This window comes from Rattus norvegicus, chromosome 8 (assembly GCF_036323735.1).
Source record: "Rattus norvegicus strain BN/NHsdMcwi chromosome 8, GRCr8, whole genome shotgun sequence".
Taxonomy (NCBI): Eukaryota; Metazoa; Chordata; class Mammalia; order Rodentia; family Muridae; genus Rattus; species Rattus norvegicus.
This window is the reverse complement of record NC_086026.1, coordinates 54,078,474-54,090,896: the sequence shown is the minus strand read 5'-3', so window position 1 is coordinate 54,090,896 and position 12,423 is coordinate 54,078,474. Positions and strand designations below refer to the sequence as shown.

Below are 12,423 nucleotides of genomic sequence, written 5' to 3'. Positions count from 1 at the left end.
CTCCCTTTCTCTGTTCCTTTCTTCACCCCCTCGCCCCCCATTCTCTCGCCAGGCACAGACGTCTCTTGGTTAGAAGGACGTAGATTTTTCAGCACCAGGAGGCCGTGGACCTCTGGAGGCGTGCAGCACACCCTCCAGTGGGCTGGAACTAGTTGCTACCTGCCTTACTACGACCCACCCCGTCGCTCCCAAATCTGCCACCGGGGGAGGTCCTAGTTAGAGCAGCGCCCGGTACGGGTGCGGGAGACCTGGACCGCTGCGTGACCTTCCTGCGAACTCCATCTCGGCTGGGGGTTGGGTGGAGATGGAGGCTGCTCCGGGTCTGCAGGCAGTGTATCGATCCCTAAGCCTCAGCCAAGACAAATTCTTCGGGCAGCAATCTCTCCCTCCCTCCTTCGCTTTTCCATCCCCTCAGGCTTCTAACGCCTTGCTGGAGGCGCCCTCTCTTATTTCCCGCAATAAAGTAAACCCCGTGGATATTCACCCCACCATCACCCCCCCCATCCCCCGCCGCTGCTCTATCCCTCCTCCCTCCCCCTCGACTTGCTAACCCTGCGTGCAGAGCTCGCCGGCAGCGGGCCCCTTCCACCCAGTGTATCATAATGCTCAAAGCCGAGCTTCATCCCCCCCCCCCCATCATGAGAAATGTGCTGGCGAGCCCCCTCCCACCGCGTGCATACATTAGGGTCTGCTTTGCATGCAGCGGCAGGCTGGAAGCGGAGGAAGAAGGGGCGGGGCGCCTTTGCCCGCCTCTTCCCTCCAGGCCCTGTCCGTTAACCACCCAGTTTCAGCTCCGTTGTAATGTCAGGTCGTTCGCGCAGCGCACGCTGTGGCTCCAACGCCTGGGCTGGGAAAACACACACCAACTTCGGAGAAGGGCACGAAAGCTAGAAGCCCCTCACCTCCCTTCAGCGCACAGTGGACCGAGGAGGTGGCGGAGGCCGACCGTTCGGTTGTGTGCATTTTGGAAAGAGCTCCAAGCATGAAGATGGGAGGGGCTCTTCTTTTATTGGATTTTATTTTTTAAGGCGCGTTCACCGAGAGCCTTGCCATTTTGCATAGAATCAATTGGGCGACGCTTTGGTTTTGCATGGAGTACAATGGAGTTTTCTGGATTCTAGAAGCGTTCCATAAGGGCTAAGCCCGCCGCTCTCCAAGGCAGAGGAGAAGGCTCGCTCCTCCGGGGACCCCAGCAGCCGCGCCGCACTGGAAGTGGTACTCTTGGGCCGCTCAAGTCCCTGCGCGTCCCGGGAACGTGTGTAATCGGCCTCTCGGCTCTCTCGGCTGCGGGCCACCCGCTCCCTCCGCCTCCATCCTCCTGCTGCCCTCGCCCCCTCCCCCCTCTCCCCGGAACCCGCCTCCGCTCCGGGCTCCAGGGCTTCCTTCCCCCCCTCATCTTCCCTGGCGCTGCCGCTCCCGGAGGGCGGGGCATGCACTTATCCAGGTTGCCGGGCGGGAGGAGCCCGGCCCGGGGCTCGGCATAGAGCAGTGGCCTCCGGGCGGCGGAGGCGGAGGCCAGGAGCCCATATGCAGATTGCAGGGCAGGCGAGCGCCACCCGGCGCTCGGCATAGCAGGCCGCGGGGTACGGGCAGCGGGGCGGCGCCAGGCGGGTTAGGCAGGTTCCGGGGCCCGCCGCTCCCCCCCCTCCGCCTCCCCGCCCCCCTGTGTTGTCGCCTCTCCCTCTCGCTGCTTCACTTACGGGGCGAACATGGCGCACAGCTGTCGGTGGCGCTTCCCCGCCCGACCCGGGACCACCGGGGGCGGCGGCGGCGGGGGGCGCCGGGGCCTAGGGGGCGCCCCGCGGCAACGCGTCCCGGCCTTGCTGCTTCCCCCCGGGCCCCCGGCCGGCGGTGGCGGCCCCGGGGCGCCCCCCTCCCCCCCGGCGGTGGCGGCGGCGGCGGCGGCGGGAAGCAGCGGGGCTGGGGTTCCAGGGGGAGCGGCCGCCGCCTCAGCAGCCTCTTCGTCGTCCGCCTCGTCTTCGTCTTCGTCATCGTCCTCAGCCTCCTCAGGGCCGGCCCTGCTCCGGGTGGGCCCGGGCTTCGACGCGGCGCTGCAGGTCTCGGCCGCCATCGGCACCAACCTGCGCCGGTTCCGGGCAGTGTTTGGGGAGAGCGGCGGGGGAGGCGGCAGCGGAGAGGTAAGGGGGCGAGGAACCCCCAGGTCCGGGGTCTCGACCCTCTGAGGAACCCCTCCCCTCCCCCATGCAGGTTTCAGGAGCATCCCAATTCTGGAAACATCCTGGGGTCCCTAACGCGGGGCAAATGGCCCTCCCATCTTAGGACCCCCCCTTATGGGCTGCAGACCCCCAGGCGCCCTTACCCGAAGGTTCAGACCCTTCTGGTTAAGGGGGTTTAGCCTCTGTCCCGCCTTCTTCCCCTGGACCCTTCCCCAAATCCCTTGGCACAGACCCCCTTGCGGGGGTTTCCCATCCCGGGACTGAACCCCTCCTCCCTTTCACAGATTACCTCATCCGAGCCAGATTCCTCCCTCCCTCTGCCAGAGACCTGATCCCGCCACATCTCCGCCTCCTTCCCTGGGCAGATGTGTTACTCCTAGGGCAGTCTTCCCCTTGGACATCTCTCGGGTGGTGGCTTCATCCCGGGCCACGTTCTTATCCTGGTCCGTGGGAAATCCAGGTCCCTTCCTGCACCTTGCTTCGGAAAACCTGACCAACCCTCCCTCCATCCCCAGCCAGGTCTTCACCTTGCCAGTCACTCCCCCTTGTCTCACCTCTACTACCATCCCACTCCCACCTCCTGCACACCGGGCCTCCTCGTTCCGCCCTCCCCCTCGGGGAAACCTTTCCTCTCTACCTTGTCTGTTCTCATCTCTCCTGTGAAGATAACAGCGCTCTTCCCCCGCGTTAGTCTCTTTCCCCATCTTCCAGGACTGCGTTTCCTAGGCTGCTGGTGTCAGGGATTTACCTCCAACTCCACCCCTTTCCCTCCTTTAGACGAAGGACCAGAGGTGTGTTAGAGGGAAAATGACCCAGTGTCCCCCTAGGCTTGGAGCAGAGCTACTTTCTAGCATTCTCCTTGAGAGGAGCAGGGTTTCCCTCCAGCTCTTGAGAAAGGGGGCCCCGGTGAGGGGTGATGTTTGTGGGGGAACTAGGACTGCATCCTCCCAAGGGAAGCAGCTGCTCTCTTACCCCACCCACTGCGCCTGAGAGCTTGCAGCCTCTGGCCCTGGCTCCCTCCCGCCCTTCTCTTTTTTTTCTAGTCATTTCATTATTGATCCACCTTTTCCTAGGCCAATCCTGGGTCTTGGAAGGGGGTGGAGGAAAGCCGGGTTGGGATGAGCGTAGATAAAAAAGGACAGTTTTACCTTAGTGTGGTGGCGGCAGTTGTTACTGCTTTGGGTTGGGAGAAAGAGGAAGATTATGAAGCCAAGTTAGTCTTTAGAAGGAGGAGGTAAGGTTATCTGCGATTCCTTGTGGGAGACTCGACGTGGGTGAGGTGAACAGTTGAGAACCGGGATGCTTTGATAAGCGGTATTCTGCCTTTTTCAGTGAAAAGGAAAGTTGCCCTGGGAAGGAAGTTGAGTTCAGGTTCAGTCAGTGGCGATGCGCATTTGTTTTCCATTGGATGCAGAAAGGGCAGTTTGAATCGCAGGGGAAGGAGGGGGAGAGAATGTGCTGGGGGATTCTAGGGGGAGGAAGAGCAGCTGCCAGGGGCTGAAGTGAAGGGGGTGGGGGGAGTAGTGCAGGGGTTTGCTGCTCTGGAGTGCTGTTGATTGAAACAGAAAGGGAAAGATAGCAACCAGCCGTTTCCTGCGTGCACTGCCGTTGGGGCACACAAAATATCCTGGGCAAACCCCTTGTGGCGCATTATGTCCCGCACCCCTTTAGATTTACCAAAGGCTTCTGGAGGGAGGAGATCCTAGGGCTCCCTGCCTCTCCTTTCAAGGAGCTGGTCTCCCCCCCCTTCCCCAAGTTTTTAGTTTTCCAGCCTCCTTTTAAAAATTGTTTCTAAGGCAGCGGGCTCAGGAGGCTGACAACAACCGCCTCTGACAGCAAGGAGGACATGATGGGGGCGTGTTCCTTGCTATGTAGCTGCAGCATCCTCTTTCCCTGCCTCCCTTGCTCTGTCTCCACCCCCTTTTCCCAGCCTTCAGAAGGCAGCTTCAGTAAACAGGGTTGTTTGTGAGTAATTGGTTGCCGTAGATTATTATTATTATTATTACTATTTTGAAAGGCCAATTCTGTATTCTTTGAGCTAAGGACACAGATCCCAGGTAGTTGGAGAACCCAAGGCCTCATATATGACAAAAAAGCTGAGCCGAAGTTCAGGTTACTTGCATGGAGTTGGTGCTTACCTGTGAGTCGATTTTTGTCTTTTTTTAAGGTACAGCAGCAAAACCAAACACCACCTTACATTGACATATCATTCAGCTGCCTATTTTCGGAATTGAGACTAGACTGGTTATATGTAGAATTCTAGTCCTGTGTACGCTTGAGTAAAATAAGAAAGTCTATTAGGGGAAGTTGGTCTGCTTTAAGGGGATCCCTGAGCCGGCGCGTTCTGTCGCTTGGCATGCTTGTGCATCTTGTATCGAAGGACCATGTGTTCAACTTCTAAATGTTCTCATCACATATTCAAAAGCAAAGTCAGCGGCTTCCAGTCATTAACTTTTCCAGAGACTGATTAGAGAGAGAGAGAGACAGACAGAGAGACACCTGGATTCAGGGACCTAATGTGTGGGATTCTATCTATCTGTGGTCTTTGACCAAATATCAGTAAAGTTTTAGTCAGGTACCAGCAGTGTCTTACCTGTCCGTGTCATGAGAGGGCTGTGAGCTAGCTCTTTATTTCGCCTTACTGGTAATTGTGGTGTAAAGCTCGTTGAGGAGTTCCAGCTACTGCCAATGAGATGGAGTATAACAGGGAGGTGTTCTCTTTAAAACTCGTGCCTTGTGAGGAGAGTGATTGACTCCTTGCGTCAGATTCCAGTGCTACTATTTTTCTCCCGACCTGGGCTTGAATGAGCTGTTGGTAAGCTTTCTAGATGGTAGCTTGAGGCTGTCTAGCACGGGCTGAGAGTTACGTGTTATTCATGGTGAACCAGGGTGGCTTTCAGCAGAGAAGCCGAGCATTCCATGACATAGTCTTACACATCGGCGATAGAGTTCCACGGGGCTTTCTGCAGGCCGATACGCTTACAGGATCCTAAAGGTTGCCTCTTAGAACTTATTCATGCTTCTTAGGAAGTCTCCTCTGACCTCTTGAAATGGTTAAGGGACCCAGATGGATTCTGACCTCTTTGAATTGCGGTTTACTCTATGTGAATGATGACTTGGAGTTGCACGTAATCAAAGCGAGGTTCTAAAGCCGTGTGATGGCACTTCCAGATCCCCCTGTAGGAACCGCGTTGTCCACAGGAGACCTATCCTCCGTTGCCATTGGCTCTTTGCTCTCCTTGGATAGAAATCCCTCTGGTAACAACAATATGTGAGTCCTTGGGACTCCATTCTGTTATGATGAGTGTTTTTTTGGTTTTGTTTGTTTGTTTGTTTGTTTGTTTGTTTGTTTTTCCCAAAATACATAGATGTTTGGTGTCCTGGGTGTGTTAGGAAGTGGACCTGAAGCCTTACCTGTAGGATATCACGAGGTCTGAGTCCTGTGCTTCCTTTCCATGATCTTCAAGGTGTCAGCAGCAGCTGTCTCAGGTCCATCTGAATAAACACAGCCAGGCAGCATCTTCTGTTGACTAGAGTCTGTGCTACCTTGACATAACGCTTCAGAAATCTTTTAGCAGCCAGCAATCCTCATTGATTTCATGTGCCTTTCCTATCACCTCTCCTCACGTTAACGGCGGTTTTCTCTTGATCCCAACGCTGCACACTTTAATTATATGTGATATTAAGACTGAATTACAACATTGGTGCATATTTGTATTCATTCAAAGTCTCAGTGACATCCCTGTGGTCTGGGGCGGGCTTTTAGATTGGACTTAGAAAAGAGGGTAGTTCTAGCTGGAAGGCAATTGGGGAGGGTCTGTGATTTTTTTTTTCTTACTCACTCCAGCCCCTGCCACCCAACCACTGTCTGTTAGGACACACTTAACAGTTCTTATGTCTTATTTGTTTGTTTCTGAGTTAGGGTCTTACAGTGTAGACTAGACTGGCCTTGAGTTTGTGGAGATCTGACATTCGGCATTTCCTGAGTGCTTGGATCAAAGGCGTTGTGCCACCATGTCCAACTGGGAAGTCCACTTTTACCTTAAACTTCTGATCTATAAATTTATTGTACTCAACTCTTTCTGTTCCATTTTCTGCTCACAACTCTTTCTATTCCATTATATTACTCCCCTTCTTCTTGTTCTTGTTCTTTGTCCTCTTCCTCTTCTTTCTTGTGGTCGTCGTCATCATCATCAAGTCCCATTCTTGCCCTGTAGTCCTTGGTTGTTGTGGAATGCCCTTCAAAGACCAGACTAGTCTTGGATGTGTCAATCTTCCTGCCTTGGAGTCCCCCAACTGACACCACAGGCATGCATCCCCACACCCTGACCAGAATTTCTTATTCTGAGTTTATTTCAAGAACCAGAGTAAGTGAGACTCTTTGGTGCCTTTTAGTATCAGACTGCACACTCGCCCATCTCACAATCATTATTATTAGGAGAAAGTTCTCAGTGTATGGAAATGTGTTTTGCTGACATTGACAACAGACATGGAGAGTCATCGTGTTAGGCTGAGCTATGTTGCTCATGGTGACCTTGAACTCTAGGCTCAAGCGGTCCTGCCTTTGCCTCTGAAGTTACTCGGACGACAGACACCACTGTGTCTGACTTGGAGATCAGCTCTGAAATAAAATGCTGAGTACCTGTAGAACCCCGGTGTTATCTCCTTGTTTGGCTGGATTTGTTTTCATGGCTGAATTTTCTTTCCTAAACGGAAACTATTTTCGGTCTGGATGGTATATACATTTTTACGTGTATAAGCTTTTAAATGAAAAAAGGACTCCAGCTCATCTATAAATCCAGAACAATAATATCTCCTTTGAGTTAGTTGTTAGAAAGTTCTGAAGTGGATATTAAGAATTCCGTCTTAAGCTAGTGCGCGCGCTCTCTCTCTCTCTCTCTCTCTCTCTCTCTCTCTCTCTGCCTCCTCCCCCAGCAGTGTACTATGTCTCCACCCTTCTTTCCCAATTAAGCATCTCAAGGCACATGTTCCTGGAGGAAATGGTTCACAATAGTGAGCTCCCTTCTGATTTGAAGTTAGGAGAAAATGCTCCCATTTGGGCCACATTTCTCATCTCTGCTCACCTTGGAGCTGTCCTTCCAGCGAGCAGCTGTGCAGCCCGTGACAGCCAGTTGCCTCCCTTACTCTGTGGCTAGAGGGGGTGGCAGCAGTGCTCTCGCCTGCTCGGAGGCGTGACAGACTGCAACTCCTCTGTCTCTTTTGGAGACTCACTGTGTTTTAATTGTAGGTCTCCTAATTAAGATCTCTTTGTGCCTGCCCACATTCCTCTACTGCTGGCACAGAGCTTCACCTCCCTTCTAGCACTTAACTGAAGGCCTTCAATCGGGCCTTTTGTGAATATCTTGTCTCCATTCTTCTACCAAGGTGGAGAGAGCCTGGTGGCCTGGGTTTTGGGGAAGGGGGAGCTTTGTGGCTGTCACTGTAGTAGTAGGAGCCTCCCTGAGGATTGCTGTGATGGACTCTTATTTCCTGGGATTAAGACAGAAAAATTACTAATGAGTCTGGCACGATGCACCTACATTTCAACCAGATTCTTAACCCTCTAGGCACAAGTAGGAAGTGGATGCTAAAGACTGGCATAAAGTGCTGGCTCCGGTCTGCCTCATCAAGATCGGCTCATGAAACCTGAGAAATTAAGTTTGATCATGGATTAAATCAGAGACCTTTGATTTTTGTGGGCTGCTAGGTTGTAAAGTTAAATAATAAAATGAAATTATTGATTGACCCCAAATTGTACCAGGTTTTGGAAACAGATTGAATAAAATAGCTTTGGTATTGGGGTTAGCTTTTTTACTAGACAGGCGCTTTAACCAACTAAGCCACCGAGCCAGAACTAGCTTTTTAAAAATTATATTTATTGGATATGCACGCGAGAGCCCATACGAATGTACGAGTATACATGTTTTAGCATTTATAAGGAGGTCAGAGGATAACTTGTAGAACTTGATTCCTTTCATCATGTGGGGCCCAGGGATCAAACTCAGTTTGTCGCATTTGGCACAAATGCCTTTACCTGCTGTGATCCAGCTTATGGACCCTGAACTATTTTTTTTCCACTAAAATTGCTTGCTAATTGTAGGTGCCAGTATTTCTTGAGGTCAGGAACCAGCTGAACTTCCAGAAGAGTTTTCAGAATAAGATGGAGTAATTTCTGTAAAAGATAACTCAGCTTCGGTTTCTACTGTACTGGTGCTCAAAGTGTAGCCCGCCCGTTCACAGATCTCATGTGGTGCGCTAGAGGACATGGGAAATCTTTGTGGAGAGTCACAAAGGGATCTTAAGCCTTCACCTGGGCCCATTGCTGAACACCTCACTGCACACATCACTGCAAGGTAGGCAGAGAGGGCCATTTTGTTGTTGCTGTTACTGTCCTTTCTTAGTGGTGAAGCCTGAGAGAAGGACTCACAGGCTCTTTTATGGCATGCTTTAAATAAGCTTCAGGCCTGTGCCCTTATACCTGAGTGGGTGGTTTTATGGCCTAATTCTCTAATTGCTGGCATTTATGACAGTGTGGATGCTACTGGCCCTGTGGCTGAGGTTGATGAGGTACTGGGAATAGGGAGAGAAAGGGGGCCCTTTGTTAGCCTTTCATTTTCCCCTTCAATAAGGTCTCTCAGAGGGCCCTGAGGAAAGACTCAGACACTAGAACTGAGAGAATGAATGACTTCCCATAAAATGGTTCTTTATGTTTTAAGAGAAATGAGTTGCTTTTCTTGACCTATCCAAAGAAATCCATATCACCACTGCTAAATATTTCAATGAATTTTTTACCTTGTCAGGTTACACACCTCCTGGGAAGGCCACCATGAGGCTGAAGCCATTACCTAAAGTTTGCTTTTAAAGACCTGACTTGGCAATTGTAGACTTGGAGACAAGTTCCCCTGTAGGGTTAGTACTCAGCTTCCTGGAGGCCAGGCTTGGTTTAACTTTTTAAATTTAGACTATAGCACCCTATTAGATTTTAGTTTAACAGTGGTATCAATGTAATAGTTAGTTGGCAGTTTTCTGCACAGCGCATGAAAATTCCCCCTTCATTGAAATGAGTAGTTGTTTTTCTATTTGACAAAGAGACCGGAGGGATTTCCCCAGATGTATTACCTCTAATTCTTGCTGCGGCAAGACCATATGAGGTACCAGTGGGTGGGGCTTAGTTCCCTGCTGTTTGTTTCAGAGTTGGAATTTCTCTTCTATATTTTATCTGTTTTCATGCATTTCTGGTTTTGTGTTCTGTTGAGATGTTGGAGCACCGTGAACCTTTTCTAACATCTGTACTGCCCGAGAGCTCTGCCCCTCACTATCCACACACTGCAACAGCAGTGTCGTTCTCATTTGACTGCCGCAGAGTAACCGTGGCTCTGTCTGCAAACGGGAGAGAACATGAATTGTGAGGAGTGGTTTTGGAGGGAATGTTTTCTTTGGGCTGGCTTCTGGACTTGCTTCTAAAAACTCGAGAAGTTAATCACACGTTCATAACAAACACCTCACTCCTAGAGCAATAGATATTGATAAGGTGCCTGATGTTAGCTTTTGTCCATGCATCAGAACAGACTAATTTTTAGATCAAACGCAGTACTGTCCCTAGATTATAAGCAGTAATTATAAGCAGTAAAATCTCGAGGATAACATCTCTTTAAGCTTGGTTAATGAGGAAATCCTTTTGTAATCTCTCTGACTGGAGGTTTTTATTTGTGCATATATAAATGCCTTTACAAAGGGGATGGCAAATCTCAGAGTCTAATCTACAGTAGTGTGAGATAATAGAGCACAATGATTAGGGGGCTGATAAAACAGGGCCCTGGATTTACACGGCCTGGGTTCAAATCTTAATTTAGCCCTGTATTAGCTGAATGACCTTGTAGAGTTTAACTCCTTCGTGACTTAAGCTTCTTCATTTGCAAATCAGAGGTAATCATGCTTCATAAGAGTGTTTATTGTGAGACTTAATTAAGACCATGCATGCAAAGCACTTAGCACTTTGCTTAGCACATAGGGAGCCCTAGTTATTATTAGAATGAGAAATTGAACCAACAGGACGGCTGTGATCTTTTCATCATAACTGGATTGTTTTATTACTCTGTGGTGTATGTGTGTGTGTGTGTGTGTGTGTGTGTGTGTGTGTGTGTGTGTGCGCGCGCGCGCGCGCGCGCGTGCGTGCATACAAACCTATCTTGAGTGCTGTGGTCGACCCCAGCCCTGACATGACAAGTGCCCTGTGTGTCCTGACTTCAGAATGTTACTGATTTTACTTTGGGTTTCAGGTTACCTGTAAGCTAAGTAGAACCAAACCACAGGACAACGACCCATCTTGGTAACAGTAGTTCTCGTTGATAGCCAAGGAAAACATAATCAGAGATAAGACCCAGAGAGGGAGAGAGAGAACAAGGAAGGTTGGCTCTAGTTGTGGAACCATCGGGCCCAGGCAGCTGCGTAGGAGTTGCTGTCCTTGATCCTTATGACTAATTTTCTTGTCTCTCTGTAGCCCTGGCTGTCTTGGAACTCACTGTGTAGACCAGGCTGGCTCACAGAGTTCCGTCTGCCTCTGCTTCCTAAGTACTGGAACTAAAGGTGTGCACCACCGCGCCTGGCTGTGACTGATGCTCTTCATCTTTTTATTAATGTAATCATGTGATGGTTGCTTAATCAAAACTAAAAGCAAAGGTTTCTTTTCTTTCTTGCTCTTTTGCCTCCCTGGTCTGATCCTTTGGTCTGTAATTGATAACTATTTACACTTATCCTCAAGTTTCAATCGACAGAATCCATCTTGTTTGATCTAGAGATATCAGTGCAATTAACAGTTTAATTATAGAATTGATGCTGAATTGTAAGTTACAAGTTCTGGGGACTGAAGCTTTCGAGAAATAGAAATAATAACTTCAAACAGTAAAAAATCTAGTTAAAGTTTTAAAATAATTAGTAGAAGCCAGATGACGGTGTTGGCACCCCTTTAACCCCAGCATTTGGGAGGCAGAGGCAGGCAGGTCTCTGTGAGTTCAAAGCCAGCCTGGTGTACAGAGCAAGTTCCAGGACAGCCAGAGCTACACAGAGAAACCCTGTCTTGAAACAAACAAACAAAAAAGAAAATATACAGTTCTGTAGTAACTTTCTCTCTCTTTTATTAGAACTATTCTTACTTTGGGACTAGAGACTTACTGCTCTTGTAGAAAATGTGGGTTCTATTCCAGGTATACACATGGTGCTTCACAACCATTTATACATAACTCCAGTTCCATGGGACCTGAACCCTCTTCTAACTTCGTCAGGCATCAGACATGTGCCTGGTGCTCGATCATGCATACGTACTTATGTACATATATACAGGCAAAACACTTATATGTAAAATAAATCAAAAAACGTTTTTTATTTGTATGAATATTTTGCCTCCATGTATGTATGGTCACTGGGTACATTGCAGTACCTTCCAAAAGAGTGGGTGGGGTGCCCTGGAACTGGAGTTAGAAGTATGTGGAGTTAGCAACATGCTGGTGCTGGGAAGAGACTCAGATCCTCTGCAAGAGCAGCAAGTGCTCTTAACCACTGAGCCATCTTTAATCTTTCCAGCCCGGCAGTACCTCTCTTAAATGAGAACATGTTTGGGGCCAATGAGGTGGCTCTGTAGATCAAAGGTGTTAGACACTGAACTTGATGACCTGAGTTTGATTCCTACAAGGCACATGGTGCACTTCTTCAGGCTGTCTTCTGACCTTCTTCATACATATGCCATGGTACGCGCACACCTGTACTTATGTACACAGGTTCACGCGCACATACAAAATAAATAGAACCCAAGTTTTAAAAGGAAATGCTCACTAACACACACGTGCCATGCTTTGCAGTCCGGGTGATGGTTTTCCTTAGGTCGTGTACCTAGGAGGTGGCAGACCTAAGATTCAAACCCTGATGTGTCTCTACCTCTAAGTTCACTCTCCACTCCTCCTCACTGGGTGAAAGTCCTTTCTCTTCCCACCCCCAGCCACTGCGTGTCTGAGTCCTGTCCATTATTCGGTCGTAGTGTCTCCTCAGTCTGGCCCTGCTGTTCAGTCCTGAGGGTCCAGCTTATGTCTGTTACTGAGGACCATTATGGTGTTCTAATTAGCCACCCTGCCTTTTCATTGCACACAGTGTGGCCAGTGTCTTCCTTGGATGGAGATAGGACTCTGTTACTAATTTTCTAAAGCCTTTGACATCTCATAAACAGGCGCTTTTACGTCCTCGGCCCCTTGTAGTT

General features: G+C 49.7%; 1 protein-coding gene across 9 annotated transcripts in view; it reads left to right on the top strand.

Annotated features, from left to right (window-relative positions):
- The first annotated feature begins 1,677 nt into the window (after nucleotides 1–1,677).
- Kmt2a (lysine methyltransferase 2A) overlaps nucleotides 1,678–12,423 on the top strand; it is a 75,673-nt gene continuing 64,927 nt past the window's right edge. For 6 of the 9 annotated variants that reach the window (XM_039082348.2, XM_039082347.2, XM_063265435.1 and 3 more), the window contains exon 1: nucleotides 1,706–2,138. In XM_039082348.2, the coding sequence (XP_038938276.1) occupies nucleotides 1,710–2,138 (429 nt within the window). In that variant the 5' untranslated portion in view covers nucleotides 1,706–1,709. Of the gene's footprint in view, nucleotides 2,139–4,215; nucleotides 4,318–12,423 lie in introns of all 9 variants that reach the window. The other 3 variants (NM_001419940.1, NM_001108139.2, XM_063265437.1) reach the window with 2 other exon arrangements.